Source organism: Hylobates moloch, unplaced genomic scaffold (genome assembly GCF_009828535.3).
Source record: "Hylobates moloch isolate HMO894 unplaced genomic scaffold, HMol_V3 SCAFFOLD_141, whole genome shotgun sequence".
In the NCBI taxonomy this organism is placed as follows: domain Eukaryota; kingdom Metazoa; phylum Chordata; class Mammalia; order Primates; family Hylobatidae; genus Hylobates; species Hylobates moloch.
Genome location: NW_026652416.1, coordinates 28,683 through 43,787, shown reverse-complemented (window position 1 = coordinate 43,787; position 15,105 = coordinate 28,683). Strand labels below are relative to the sequence as shown.

At 36.6% G+C, this 15,105-nt stretch overlaps 1 protein-coding gene across 1 annotated transcript in view; it reads right to left on the bottom strand.

Moving 5' to 3' along the window:
- Nucleotides 1-930: 930 nt before the first annotated feature.
- LOC116464040 (YLP motif-containing protein 1) overlaps nt 931-15,105 on the bottom strand; it is a 39,089-nt gene continuing 24,914 nt past the window's right edge. Inside the window, exons 14-17 of the mRNA XM_032147305.1 lie at nt 13,142-13,193; nt 8,082-8,212; nt 1,674-1,856; nt 931-1,347 (exon numbers count right to left, since the gene is read on the bottom strand). Of these exons, the coding sequence (XP_032003196.1) occupies nt 1,710-1,856; nt 8,082-8,212; nt 13,142-13,193 (330 nt within the window). The 3' untranslated portion in view covers nt 931-1,347; nt 1,674-1,709. The remainder of the gene's footprint in view (nt 1,348-1,673; nt 1,857-8,081; nt 8,213-13,141; nt 13,194-15,105) is intronic.

The window sequence follows — 15,105 nt, the reverse complement described above, 5'->3', positions numbered from 1 at the left end:
CTAGTAACTATTAGCTCTATTCATACAGTCTTTAATGTAGGTCATAAAAGTAAAGGATTTTCATCTGTGGCCTGAAAGAGAATATTTCAAAATATTGAAGTCTTCAGTGAACACATTTACAAATTGCTGAGTTGGATTACAAAATGGAAATGATGCTTGGGGAAGAAGGCTCTCTCATCTTCTTTCATGCTAAAAGATGACTTTTTTCTTTGCAGGATGAAAAAGGGAAGAGTCCCTTTTCTGTGTTTAAATAAAAATAATATTTAGGTTTTATCTCTGTATGTTTCTGGGTTCCACCTGGTATTAACCACAAGAGAGGAAATTCTGTGCAGAAGGCCATGCTTTCCAGTAATGAACAATCTGGCAAGAACTTGAAAACCTGACAGGCTTAATAAAGGTTACATGCCAGAGTGCTCTGCATCTTTATACTCTTTCCCTGCAATCTTCATTTAAAAATCCACAATTCAAGTTCAAACGAAGGCAACAAGCTTGAGTTCCATGGAATACATCAGTTCTGCCTACCAGGATTCAAAGCCAGATCAGGAAAAAATAAAAACCTAACATAGCATAAAGGCAGAAAGTGAAAAGAGGAAGGAAGGAAAGAAGAGAGGGAAGAACAGAGAGAATCAAAAAAATTTTTTAAATAAAGCATCATGTTACAGAATGGATATGCTCCAGGGAACTGATGAATATTTGAACTTGGTTTATCAGTCTTCAAGACACAAAGATAGAGAAATGAGCTATAAAACAAAGATGAGTGTTTTGAACAACATTTGAACCCTGTGTTTTACAACATGTGCTACGGAATCACTGAGCCATAATATTTAATGAAAAAGAGGTTTTGGGATGTTCAGCTAGCATTTAATTAGGACATACCATATTTAAAAAGCAATTAAAAATAAAATTAAGAAAACAAGAGAAAAGGGCCCATGCTGTATAGCCCATGAATCTCATCGGCTTTATCATGAAAGTTTATTGTTTTTAATCCTAGTACAATCAGCTACCAGTTACATACAGTAAAAAACAGAAGCAGCCACAAAGCAATGATAATAGAGATAGTCTGTGACATTGTACAGTGGAGGAAATATTCTCTGTTGGAATCCTCCAGCGGACCCCCGCCTGGCTTCAGCAGTTAAGCTATCACTCCCTCCCTCCCCAAAATAGTTAAAAGAAAAATTAACATCTTGCTTGGGGTACAGCAAGATTCTAATACCTCTTGGGGACACTGGAGAACTTTAAAAAAAACTAAAGCAGTAGAAACAAAACAAGGACTGAAACGTGGAAGCAAGGTGACACACAAAGAAGCTCCGTGAGGCCTTGGCTTCAGACCACCTCAAAGCGAACCACCTGGAAAGAAAAGAAAAGGCTGTCATACCTGGAAAAAACAGGAAAAAAGTTCAGTAGCCCTTAGTATAACATCATTTCACTCCTTCCCAAGTCTATAGAATTCAGTTTTTCTCAAGGTTTTTATTTTTATAAGTGAGCCAGGTTGCAGAAAATGGCTTCCTTTTCGAATAGTATTGTAAATGTTAACAACTAGTACATACTTACTCTTTCAGAACTATAAAATAACACGAGAAGAGAGCATTTTTAGCAAAATATGCTGTCTTCTTTATCTCAAACCCTTTGAAGCAACCACACAGTAGGCTATTTATGTGACTGTGTACTCTTACCTTAGAGGAATAATGACTCCGTTCAAAAACTAAGTCTCATATATATTTGGTTCGATTGAGGGCTTTTTCAGCCAGGTGACCACTTTCATCTGTGATCTTCTCCCAATCAGTCTGTCCAACCACAAAACCTATGGCCCTTTTCCTATCTGCATCCTTCTTCTCTTCCAGGTCTGCCCATCTGACCTAAAAAGAACACAGCATTAGGCTGAGCTTTAGGAAAAATAAATATGCAAAGAGCCCCCTCCCTCTATGGACAGTCTAAGGGGTAGAATGACTCATTTGAAACCGCAAGTTTAAAAAATTAAAAACTAACCCAGGAAAACTGGGAAAAGCCATATATTTTAAGTCACAGAGAGAAAACTCTCTGGCCAATCCAAGTCCTAACCGTTCCAGCTCCTGAACAGTTCAGCTCAATCCTGTCCTCTCTTTCTCCTCTGCCATTCCTTTTTATTTAATAATTCACTGGCCTCATTTTTTTTTCTCCTGAAAGCAAAGCACTAATCTCTACCTAGTCTTCCTGTCTGTACTCACCCCCTCCAGATTCATGCTGCCAGAGTGATCTTCCTAAAACACACAGTTGTGACTCATTTGCTTTAACTCCTTCCCTTACCTACCAGGTAAAGTCCAAGAACTCAGGTCCCTCTTGATCTGGCCCCAACTACACTTTCCTGCAACATCTCTGGCCAGTGCCTATGGCATTTTATACAAACAATACAGACTTCCTTCTAGCACTCAAAGCGCATCGCACCATTTCATGTCCTGTAACTCTGCATATATGTACTAGTCATTCTTCCTGAAATGTCTTTTCCCTAACCTTATCCACTTGGCACGAGTCTAGTCATCCTTCCCTGACTTACCCCTTTTTCTTTTGCCAATCAAATAATCACTGCTTCCCACAGTTAACTTCTGGATTTTGATATGTCTGCTTTTGAACTTCCACACTGTACTGTAATTATCCACTTATAGATCTGTCTTCCATAACAGACTATCAACACCCTAGATCAATAACTGAATTTTATTTATCTCTACACAAAAATACTTCTTGAAATTTAATCTTAGAGAAAACAGTAAGCTGGTATTATTACTTTCATTCATGAGATAAAGAGACCAAGAAACAGACTCAACTGATATAATTCATGGTAAGATTACAACTACAAATATATGGATCAGGGATATTTCCTATTGGTATTCTGATTTTTAAAATATAGATATTCTTACATATTATGCTTTTTAAACATTTTTGTAATTTTTTTTTTTTTTTTTTTAGCATCAGAGTCTCACTATGTTGCCCAGGCTGGTCTCAAGCTGCTGGGCTCAAGCAATCCTCCTGCCTTGGCCTCCCAAAGTGCTAGGATTACAAGCATGAGCCACCATACCCAGCCACATATTATGTTAATATGTTTTTAAAAGTATATGGAGATATACATATTCTGTAAAAGTTCAGATTCTTAAAAAGAAACTATGAATCTGTTGCTTGCACTATACAGTATCAAAGACTGCAGAGAATGTATTTTAAACATGGCTTGTGATTTATTATCTGTGACAAGGAGAGAGAACCAGAGCATGGAAACACCATGCTCTTTACACTGGACCCGGGAATGCATTATTGCTCTAATGTACACTAATTACCATTTGCATGACTGGCAATGAAATAACTAGGCTTCTAACAGTATCACCTGGTCAAAAGGAGGAGCCAAAGTAATAGCAGTGGGAAGAAACTGACAACATCTGACTTTCCAGAAAGTAGGTTTTTAGTGTATAGAAAACCTATGGCTCAATGTCTTTCACGGGCTTTAGTAAGAAGCCTAAAAATAATGTGGGCTTCAATATAGAAAAATCTTTGGGCATTCTGCTCATCAATGCTGAAGTACCTATTTTGATTAATTCACATATACACCCAGGCACAGTGGCTTACACCTGTAATTCCAGCACTTCGGGAGGCCGAGGCTGGCAGATCACTTCAGCCTAGGTGTTCGAGACCAGCCTGGGCAACATGGCGACACCGTGTCTCTACTAAAAATACAAAAATTAGCTGGGCATGGTGTGTGGTGGGTGCCTGAAGTTCTAGCTACTAGGGATGATGAGGTGGGAGAATTGCTTGAGCCTGGGAGGCAGAAGTAGCAGTAAGCCAAGATCACACCACTGTAGTCCAGCCTGGGTGACACAGAGACCCTACCTCAATAATAAATAAATAAATAAATAAATAAATAAATAAATAAATAAAATTAAATTCATATATATATTCTCTCAGCTCCACCTGGATCAAGGATACACATTTTAGCGAAAGATCATTATGAACTAAGTCTTGGGCATTTATGTGAAAACACACTACTGTGCTCAGGATGCCATGGGAATGGATTTAAATTTGCTGTGGGCTGGTTACTTTTTCTTTGTTCAGTGGCCACAGTTTGCCCCTTATATGAGAAGGCTCACTGAACAAAGAAAAAGTAAACAGCCCACAGCAAATTTAAATCCATTCCCATGGCATCCTCAGCACATAGTTAAATATACTGATCAATCTCACCTTGCTACTTTTAAATCTACAGTTTAAATTCTGAGTTTTAAAACTCAGATAAAATAAAGAATATAGGATTAGAAGAAAAAGCGTGTAGTTGTTTTTGAAATGAGTAGTATGTTTGCAAATAAATGCCCAAGATTTTAACATTGGAATTAGGCCAGGCACAGTAGCTCACGCCTGTAATCCCAGCACTTTGCGGGGCTACGGCAGACAGATTATCTGAGGTCAGGAGTTTGAGACCAGCCTGGCCAACATAGTGAAACCCCGTCTCTACTAAAAATACAAACAAAATTAGCCGGACGTGGTGGTGGGTGCCTGTAATCCCAGCTACTCAGGAGGCTGAGGCATGAGAATGGCTTGAACCTGGGAGGCAGAGGTTGCAGTGAGCCAAAATCATGCCACTGCACTCCAGCCTGGGCAACAGAGTGAGAGTTTGTCTCAAAAATAAAAAACAAAAAACAAATGAAGTTGGAATTAAAATATTTTGGAAACTACTGTATTTTGTTAATATCTCTAATTTATACTGATGCTATAGTAAAATTATTTATTTACATGTTGAATTCCTCCACTGGATGTCAGCTCCTTAAGAGGACTCATTCATAGACTTCGTACAAAGACATTCAACATATGGAATAAATAAATGATTACCGAACCACTAAAAATATAAGGAGCAGAATAATGACTTTCAGCTTGAAATGGCTTCTTGAATGTCAGTGTCCCTTTTAATTTTCCTAGAGGTACTTTTGAGACTTACAACATTTTTGCTGTTGTTTTTTCCTGTAAAAATAAAATTGTTATAATACAGAAAAATCTTGATTAGCACTCAAAGGTTTGAGGTACTTATATTTCATCCACTGTCACTATAAATATTTCTAAAATACACAAATTCAGCAAACAAACAAGGGAAATGTTCACCTTCCATAGTCATCAAAGAAATACAAATTAAAGTCCAAGTAAGCTACCATTTTATACCCAAGCAAGCAAACATTTTAAAAGTAAATTATATTTTAAAGCCTAGCCATTTAGGCAAAATTCTAATATAACCAACTCTACATAACCACCTTTTTGTTATAGAGGAAGTTAATCCCAAGAACCCACCTGATATCTGTAACAAGCTGAATCACAGAAACAAAGAAACCCCAGAAAAGGAATGAGTAATGCACAGCATTCTGTATTCTTTGCTACCTGTAGGATCTCCTTGTGCTCTAATGTTGGTTTTGGTGAGTGGTTCAAGAGTTAAAAACTATCTGAAGTCAAGGTATAAGGCAGGGGAGGAGAGTTAAAGAGGAGCAACTTTAAAGAACTAGAATGTGCACCACTCAGTTCTCTTTGGTCACTCAACCTAACAAAATAAACTGCATGGGATTACATACCCCTCAGTGAAGACAGTGATAGTTACCTGAGTAAAAACAGAGAAAATATTTCTCATTTTAGATTACTAATTGTTACCAGAACTACACTTTATTATTTGCAAGGAAGGGCCACTTCTGCCTCTGTTGGCTCTAGCCTTAAAACTGGAGTAAGAGGTATCACTATAAGCAGTCCTTTGGTGAAGCTGGGTGCAAATGGCAGTGGGCTCTCCCTTACCCATCCTTTGAAGCTACACAGACAAGGGCAGGCTTTGGAGTATCTGCAGTATTTTAAAAAGCTTTGAAACCTGGATTCTTTGTAATGGTGCCCATTACAAAGTACACTAAGCACACTAAGGCACTGAGAAAATTCATTAAGAAAGAAATACAAAGAAATGATGCATAACGGCCGGGCGCGGTGGCTCACGCCTGTAATCCCAGCACTTTGGGAGGCTGAGGCGGGCGGATCATGAGGTCAGGAGATCGAGACCATCCTGGCTAACACAGTGAAACCCCATCTCTACTAAAAATACAAAAAATTAGCTGGGCGAGGTGGCGGGCGCCTGTAGTCCCAGCTACTCGGGAGGCTGAGGCAGGAGAATGGCGTGAACCCCGGGGGGCAGAGCCTGCAGTGAGCCGAGATCGCGCCACTGCACTCCAGCCTGGGCAACAGCGAGACTCTGTCTAAAAAAAAAAAAAAAAAAAAAAAAAATGATGCATAACGATAAATGATGCACAACCTCATTCTTAAGTAAATAAATGAAAAATGAGATACTATTCTTTTTACCTATCAGATTGTCAAAAGTTAAAGAGTTTGATAACAGCACTGCTGGTCGAAGTGTAGAAAAACAGGCAATTACTTGCATGTAGGTATGTAAAGAGAGACATACACACAACCTTCACATCTGTATTGGCAATAAATGGAAACACTGTATGCATCCATCAGTAAAGACATTATGGTTTGGATGTTTGCCCCTTCAAATCTCATGTTGAATTGTAATCCCCGATACTGAAGGTGTTTGGGTCATGGAGGATCCCTCATGAATGTCTTGGTCCCCTCCTGATGGTAATGAGTGAGTTCACACTCTGAGTTCATGTGAGATCTGGTTGTTAAAAAGAGTTGGGACCCCCCTCCCCTTGGTTCTTCTCTCTCCACATCACATGCTGGCTCCCCCCTTGTCTTCCACCATAACTGAAGACTTCCTGAGGCGTCACCAGGAGCTGTTGCTAGCACCATGCTTCTTGTACAGCCTGCAGAACAGTGAGCCAAAATAAACCTTTTTTCTTTATGAATTACCCAATCTCACGTATTCCTTTATAGCAACGCAAACGGACCAACACAAAGGGCCTAGTTAAATAACTGATTGTACAACCAAACAATGGGACACCAAGTAGCCCTCTAAAAAGAATGGTAGATCTGTATATGCTTATATAGAAAGATCAAGATGCATTAGCTGAAAAAGACTTGTACAGAACAGTATATATAATACGATCCCTTTGCTTTGTTTTAAAGGATATACACATCTATCACTTTTATTGAATTCAACATTTATGTAAATAATGTCCTAATGTCCTAGCTTCATTTCTCTATTCCCTTTTATAGCAAAACTTCAAAAAGTTGCCTATATATGCTGTACTGTACTTCATCATTTCTTATTCATTCTTTAATCTGCTCCAAACTGGTTTCTGCCCCCTCATCACCGTAGACTGATGACAAACTACAATCATCAGTGACCTCCATGTTGCCAATATCTAGCAGCCATTTATCTGTTCCGAACTTACTTGTCTTTTCTGCATCATTTAAAAACTGACTACACTCTTTTCTTCCTGAAACACCTCTATCTGAACTAAATTTTGGAGTCTGGCGTCCTATTACCTTTTCCATTTATACTTTTTCCTTGGGCAAGATCATTCAGTCCCATGGTTTTAAATACCATTTCCTGAAATTTGTTAGTTCAGTCTGATCTCTCTGGTGAGTTTTATACTAATAAATCCAACAGTCATTTTGACATTTTCACTTACATTTCTAACTTAATTAGAAGAAAAATTAGAATTTCTCTCACAGAACTTAAATTATTTCTCTCCGTTCCAAAAATTATGACCTATGACTCCCCTAGTTTTCTTTCTCACTAAATGGTACCACACATATGCAGTGCTCATGGTCAGAGTACCAAGGGGTCACCCTTGATCTACCTTTGGACCCTCCACACCCCATCCATTAAGAAGTTCCACAGGTTCTCTCCAATACCCTACTCTGTACCTGGCTTTTTTTGCCCTACGACAAAATGGCACAAGTGACTGGCCACTCCCAATGCCTTTAAGGTTGACAACGTGCTAGCCATGTGAGGTTCTGTTCTCCAATTTTTTAAGTTACTTGTACATTTTGATGAGATAATTTATAAGGTATGACTCCTTTTTGGGATACATGACATAGCATAAACTAAATCATTCTAAAAATAGCATCCATGTGATTATCTGCCTGTAAACCAGATGCCTAAATGGGCCCTTAATTTGTTGGCAGCTATTGACAAAGTCTCTTACCCTCTTCTTCCCAGGCTCAGAAGCACGAGTATCATAATCATCCGGGAGCTGAAGATAATCCTCCATTCTGCTGGCAATGGCCTCCCAGTCACGTTTCCTTTTAGTACCAGTCCTCAAGCCATCCAACTTGTCTGAGGGACAAACACAGAGCCGTAGCATTAAGGAAGAGTGTGAGTTTGCACACAACACACACACAGGGGAAAAGAAGGCTGGAACGCTTTCAGAGGGCATATCCACATTTTTGAGTGCAGAATCACTTGCAGATCCAAACTATCTTCTTGGCTGAGATAATATCAAGTTCTGTGCAATTTCCATTGTTTGGTATTCACACTGGTAGCCATTATGTTTATGATGTTGGTTTAAGAGCAAATATGGGCAAGGCAAGAAAAGGCACTTGGCTCCTGGTCTCCTTGTCCTCCCACCCACCACAGCTCTCATGTTCTGATGGCAAATGCAAAGTTGGGCTTTTCTAGACAGTGTCTTCCATTCTTTTTTTCTTTAACACAATATTAACACCACCCATTTCATCTGCAATCATGTTTGATACTGTGTCATATGAAAAGCAGGTAGTACCAAGAACTTAATGAGCCAAGCTAACGTTTAAGGTTTTAGATGAACAGTTTTTTTTTTTTTGGATTTTGGTTGCTGTGAGTGCATTCACCATGAAATAATGTTTATGAATAAGCTGACTATATGAGATCACCACTTTCTTTGCTTATACTATGAAGTTGACCATTCTGAGGCTAAGGGCTAGTCAGACAATTTTACCAGACCTGGTAATTCTTTCTGAACCCTGAATCTGAGAGGGCTGGGCTTTCCAACAACTCAAAAACTGTAATCAATTAATGAATAGGGATTGAAGATTCAGAAATTATGAGATATGAGTTTAGGTGTCTTAAAGAAGAACACGCAATGAAAATGTGTTGAGTCTTTTATTGGTTATTAATAATTGATTTTGAATACTACATGTAGGATATTATGAGTTATATACATTTATTGCTACAATGAAGCACTAAATTTTTGAATCATCTGAAGTTATAGAAACACACTAGTATTGGGCAGGCCAACGAAGAAAAGCCTAAAAACTTCAGAAACACAGCATAACCACACTTCATTGAATTCCATAAAGAGTGTATATAATAAAAATCTTTTAGACACCACATTGGAGAGAACTTGGTATGAAAAGTGCAATGAAAGCAGTGGCAGAAAGGGTGAGTTTACGTTTCAAATATAAAAGTTTTACACACAACTAACTGTTACAAGCTTTAAAAACCAGTAAGATTTTGCATTCTTGGCAAAGTTTTTTGTTCCTAAGCCCCTTTCCCATAAAAGTGATTATCATCGAAAAATCAGTAAGGCAAACTGCAACAGTTTATAAAACTCACAAAAATTTTAATCATCTCATTTTGGCAAAATTTTAACATGTATTGATTCCACAGATCCAGTCTTCTAATCTCTGGAATCACATGCTGTACCAAATGGCTCTATCTACGTGTATATGACGGGCCGTATTATACATGATCTTAAAGAAGTGACCCCCTGACTGCACAGGGACACAGGTTATGGTATTAGAAAACCAACGAAGTCCTACAAACAATAAAACTGTTCTTGGTTCAACAGGGTACAGTATTACCAGAAGAGAAAGAAGCTCCAACACACTTATTAGATAAACCTCAAAGGATTTCCAAACTTAATACGATCAACTTTGACATTAACATACTTCAAAATAAAAATTTCATATTTCAATTCCAACAACAGAGCACAGCCAGGCAGCAGTACAGAAGGGCAGTGTGAAAACTGCAAGAATTTTTCCTCATACACTGGGTATATATGACAGGAGTTACAGTTGCAACATGGAATTTCAGAAGAGCATGTATTTCTAGTCTGAGCACCCTTGTTGAAATGTTTAATTTGAAATTTTATTGTGCAAATATGTTTAAAGTTTCCTTCTTGGGCTGAAGAAAGGCTCACACCTCTTCCACATGGCATACTGGAAACCAAACACACAGATGGATGGCATAAGGTGAGGGGAAAGAAATCTGGGGTGTTAATTACAGAATAAAGACTGGTGTTCAATACATGCACACTAATGATTTTCAGAGATTTCAAAAGATGAAGTTTTAAGATGAAGATGAAGTTTTAATTCCAATATGGCAGGTCACAGAATTTTACCACATATTTGAAACAGTATGTATTATAGCACAACAGAAAAATTCCTTAAGATACAGCTATGTATTTTCTAAATGTAAATGGTATTTCTGAAAATCTGTTCAAAGTAAACATACAAGATTATGCACCTATACAAATAATAATAATATTCCAACTCTGAAGAGATGAATCTGTCTGACATGTAGAAAACCAATATACAACTCAAGAGTAGAGACAAATGACACTGAGATGAGAAAAGCAAAAATACTTTATATGAAGAAACCTAAATTAGGATGGTAACAGTCTCAAATATTCTAGCTTCACAGTATGAGAAACTAAAATCATGTCACTGGAGTTTAAGTAGCTTCAATGCCGAATCCCAGCACCTGATGTGGCAAGTAACAACCCACCCTTGCATTAGGATGCCTGTGACCCAGCAGGGAAGAACCAGTCTGCTGGGACTGAAGGTGGGCCACAGGCAGCCTTCAACAACCCCATGCCAGAAGTAGCTCAGGCCTGTTCTGAACTGTTCTAAAATCACATCACTTCCAATTTAACATTCAGGCACAGGCTGAACTGTGTACTATACTTAATGAGCATAGACCAAGAATCTGCAATAAGATCTAACCAGCTGCTTGAAAGACTATAGGTAAGTATGTTTTCACTGGCAGACTCATTTGTGAATCAAAATTCCTCTGTTTCAGATTCAACTGTTTTCGCTCAACATGTGACACTGCTAAAACTTAATACATTTCCACCCAGTATAATCATTTTCCAAGAGTAATTGGAGAATGTTGGTAAAGTACTCAGAAAAATAAACTGTACTTGGTAATCAAATTATATTAAATTTGTTATAATAAGGAAGGCAACATAAATAGGCTACAAGACATGACACAAGATCCTCATGTTTTAGAGAAGAATCTTTTCAGTTGGCTCAATGGACCAACCTCAAAGTACTAAGCACTTTCAAGAATGCCCAGTAAATTTGCCTTCCTCTGTGATGGGATTAGCTCTCAATACAGTGGTGCAAGATACAAGTCCTTATATACAACATCACTGTCACTCTTGTTAAAAAATAAAAACCCGACTGCAAATATGTTAAAATGTATTTCCTAGATTTATTACCAGATCTTCAGTGACTTTCATTGAAATGGTTTATTTTAAAAATCCATTTCTGGAATTCATTGTCTACTATTCTGTCTTTAAAGCTGAAAATTTGTATAAAACGTTTTTTTCTGAGAAGCAAATGGTAGACGGGCTAGAATTTTTTCCAGAAATTCCAAGAAATACCAATATTAATAATATATTCTTGAATAATCATCACAACTAAATTCCCTTTTCCTTTTAAAAACAGAAAGAAAAGTAAAAGATGGACTGGCTTGAGTTTAAAACAGCATTACCCCAGATCATGTATTACACGAGGCCTCTAAAGATTACATGTTAAGCTAATATTTATCACTTTTACATTCCCCTTAACTATCTTTATTTATGATCTCTCTTTGCCCTAAAGGATAATCAATATTTAAGAGAACCAGAAGAGAGAAATGATCTTGGCATATTATGGGTCATTCTAATGTACAGAACTTCACAGAGAGTTAATCTAACGTTGAAATAAGCAGAACTAAAGCATTATTATTATTTTAAAAGTATTTTGTAATTTTCATTTTCCTACATATTTAATTGCATTTAAACACATAAGTGCTTTAAGGGTCTCTGGAAGATGACAATTGGTTATTATTAAGATTTCCCACAGAGGGAAGACTACTAGAAGAATATGTCAAAAACCACATATAATTTTCACACGACATAAACTAAAAAAAATCTTTTAGACTTGACAACAAAACACCTATACCAGTAATGTAATAATACAGTTCGTGGAACTGTCTTTTAACACAGAACCTAGTCAATACCAACTACTAACACAAGTAGTTGGGGCAAATTAAACGCATAGCTTATGTAATTGCATGTAAAATGCACTCCTCTGATGTCAGAAACACATGTCCCAAGCAATGAAGCAGCTAAATGACTCAAACTTCCTCTATCAATTTAAGATACTTAGATGGTTTCTTTAGTTTTGGAGTATAACACCAGGAAAAGAAACATAAACTGACAGTCATACTTCATACATCAGTAAGGCTGATCTCAAAAAGTCCTTAGCACATTGTATTAGATTTTTATTAATACATCTTAATCAACATGTTAAATGGTTCTCTTTAAGCGAAGTAAAACTGAAAAAATATTTTGCAGTTTTCACCAACAAATAATAGAGGGAACCCATTGGATATGTATGACTTTTTTGTTTGACAGATAACTTCACATTAAGCAACTCCAAATTCTGATTTAGACAATCATTTAAACTGGTTTACCTTGGAATTTGGCATTAACAATTTGAAGAAAAATTTAAACTGAATCTTATAAAGTAGGCTCCTCAATAACCTGAATTATATATCTACTCCTCTCTACTCAGAAACTCTCATTTATTATACAAGGAGAATAAATGCCTTTTAATTAATTTTAAACTTTATATTATTTTTATTATCTAAAGTATTCACAATCAGGTTTAACTTTGGACTGCACTTAATATTCTTTAAAAAAAGAAATCTCATCAGCACCAACATTTCTAATTAATATAAAAGAATAGATTTTATAAGTGACAATATTTTGTTGCTAAATTATCAAATATTTCTGTTGACTCTAAAAACTTTAAACAGTATTGAAAGCAGTTCTTTTAAAATACTTATCACTTTGTTACAAGATATAAAAGCTAGCAAAATAGATTGGAGGATATAAGGTAGGCCACAAATCTCTGTTCAAGTAGAAGTTTTAGGAAATTTGTTCCTCTTATAGCAGAAAGATCTATGACCATTACCATCAGGTATCACATATAAAAACAGGAAAAAGGAAATACCCACCTAGCTTTGCCTCAGATGTGTCCATCTCCCATTTGCTTTTCGGAATGTAACCCTAAATCGTACACAGAGAGAAGCTCGAAGGGTTAGAAAGAGACACATACATGCATATCACGTTTGAACTGGAAAAGCATTAAAACTGGGAATGGATTCAGTTTCCACTGACTAGCTGTAAATACATCCTTAGGGGAAACACAATCTCATTATCTTTGAAGAAACTAAATGACCAAATTCACCAAACTTCACTGTCCATATTTCAGAGTAGTCACTTCAGAATAGTATCATGAAGGCGCTTTGAGGCAGCTACAGTTCAGGACTCACAACCGTAGTCTGAACAACAGCTGTATAGCAAATATGATAAGAATGTACAGGTAGTTACTGTGCTAATATTAATATTACTCAGAGTATCAGAGAATTTGTAATACTAGCTAGGTTATCTTCTAAATACAACTGCTATTCTCAAGTGATAGTAGCCATAAGGTGCAAAAAGTGTTCTTCAAGATAGTTACTTTATATTTCAGTAATTTTAAGTACTCAAAAGAAAGGAAAAGAATTGGTGGCACTTAACCCAATTACCCGATTAGGAAGTTCGACTTCATTTTAAAACGACTCAATTCATTTACCAGTTAGAGCATACAAAGGCTAATCTTACTGAATCAAATTCAGAACATTTTTATCAGTTGAAAACTAGATTATTATTTCTGATGTTTTTTAAAATTATGTTTTCCTCTTACATGAAAAACCAGAAATCTCCACTGGCAACTTACATCTTATATTTCATAAAATAACTGGGTGGCTTATTTCAAACTCACTCCCAAAAGATTTTCAAATTTCCCAATGTGCCTATTGAACTACACAGTAATCATTTCTGTTTATTCACCTAGCAAGTATATGCTTTTACCATGTGATTTATCATTATTCCCCTTTACCTTCCTTTAGACTGTTTTCCATTAGACCTAACATACAGAAATGTTAATATTGGAACCTAGTAAATAGGACAGATTCATCAAAGGTGTCAGTATCTTCTTTTATGAACCAATCTATCTCTCTACTGTTGGGAATGTTCAAGTTCATGAAACAAACTGACACACAGGTAAAGTAAGTCACAAAGCATTTTGAAGATTTCATGATGATAGCTTCTGTGTAAGAGTTTACTAGAGCATAATCCTATGGGTTTCATACATTTCTAGTCTACCAGCCAGAACTAGTAATTCAATTTCAACTTACTAGGTAGTATTTTGGATTACAGATTATATATTTTCCAAATACATTTTTTAGAACAAACCAAGACAAAGCTATGCTGAAGTGATAGTGCTAAAAGTACTGAAGACAAGTTACATCTTAAAAATCATCTGAAAACTTTAAGCATCACTGGAATAATATATTTATAAATTTTATCTACTAGGTTCGCTGAAGCACTAAAGAAGGCAAACTATCATACCAATGATCCCCTACAAACGATTATCTTTACCAGCAAAACTTTGGATTTCATCCAGCTATATTAATTAGTGCAGAGTGGAAAATACAAGGTTTACTGAGAATTCCATTTAAATGATCTGAGTGGTTGGTATGAAACTTGCTCTTAACCCTTGGTTAATATATTCTCTAAGAATCTTTTACTCTTGGAATGGACTCCAATAGTAAAAGATTTCAATTCTGCATCTTTGAATGGGTTAAGAGAAGTTTTATAATCAAGTTAGGCAAACAAGTGTATTCATTTCCCCCTGCTGGAATCATCCTGTGCTTCCTTTAAACTATATTATTCTCCCATTGCTTGAAATTGTAGGCCACTTGGAAATAAAACAGATAATCCAGCAGGGTAGAATTCTAAGGCTTCCTTGCCATGACTCTGATGTAAAAATATAGTATTACAGTGTGTTTCACTTTAAAAAGTAATAGTACATTCGATTAAAAGTTCCCAAGTTTTGACCTATACCTAAGCAAGTCAGATGTTATGAACCATATCT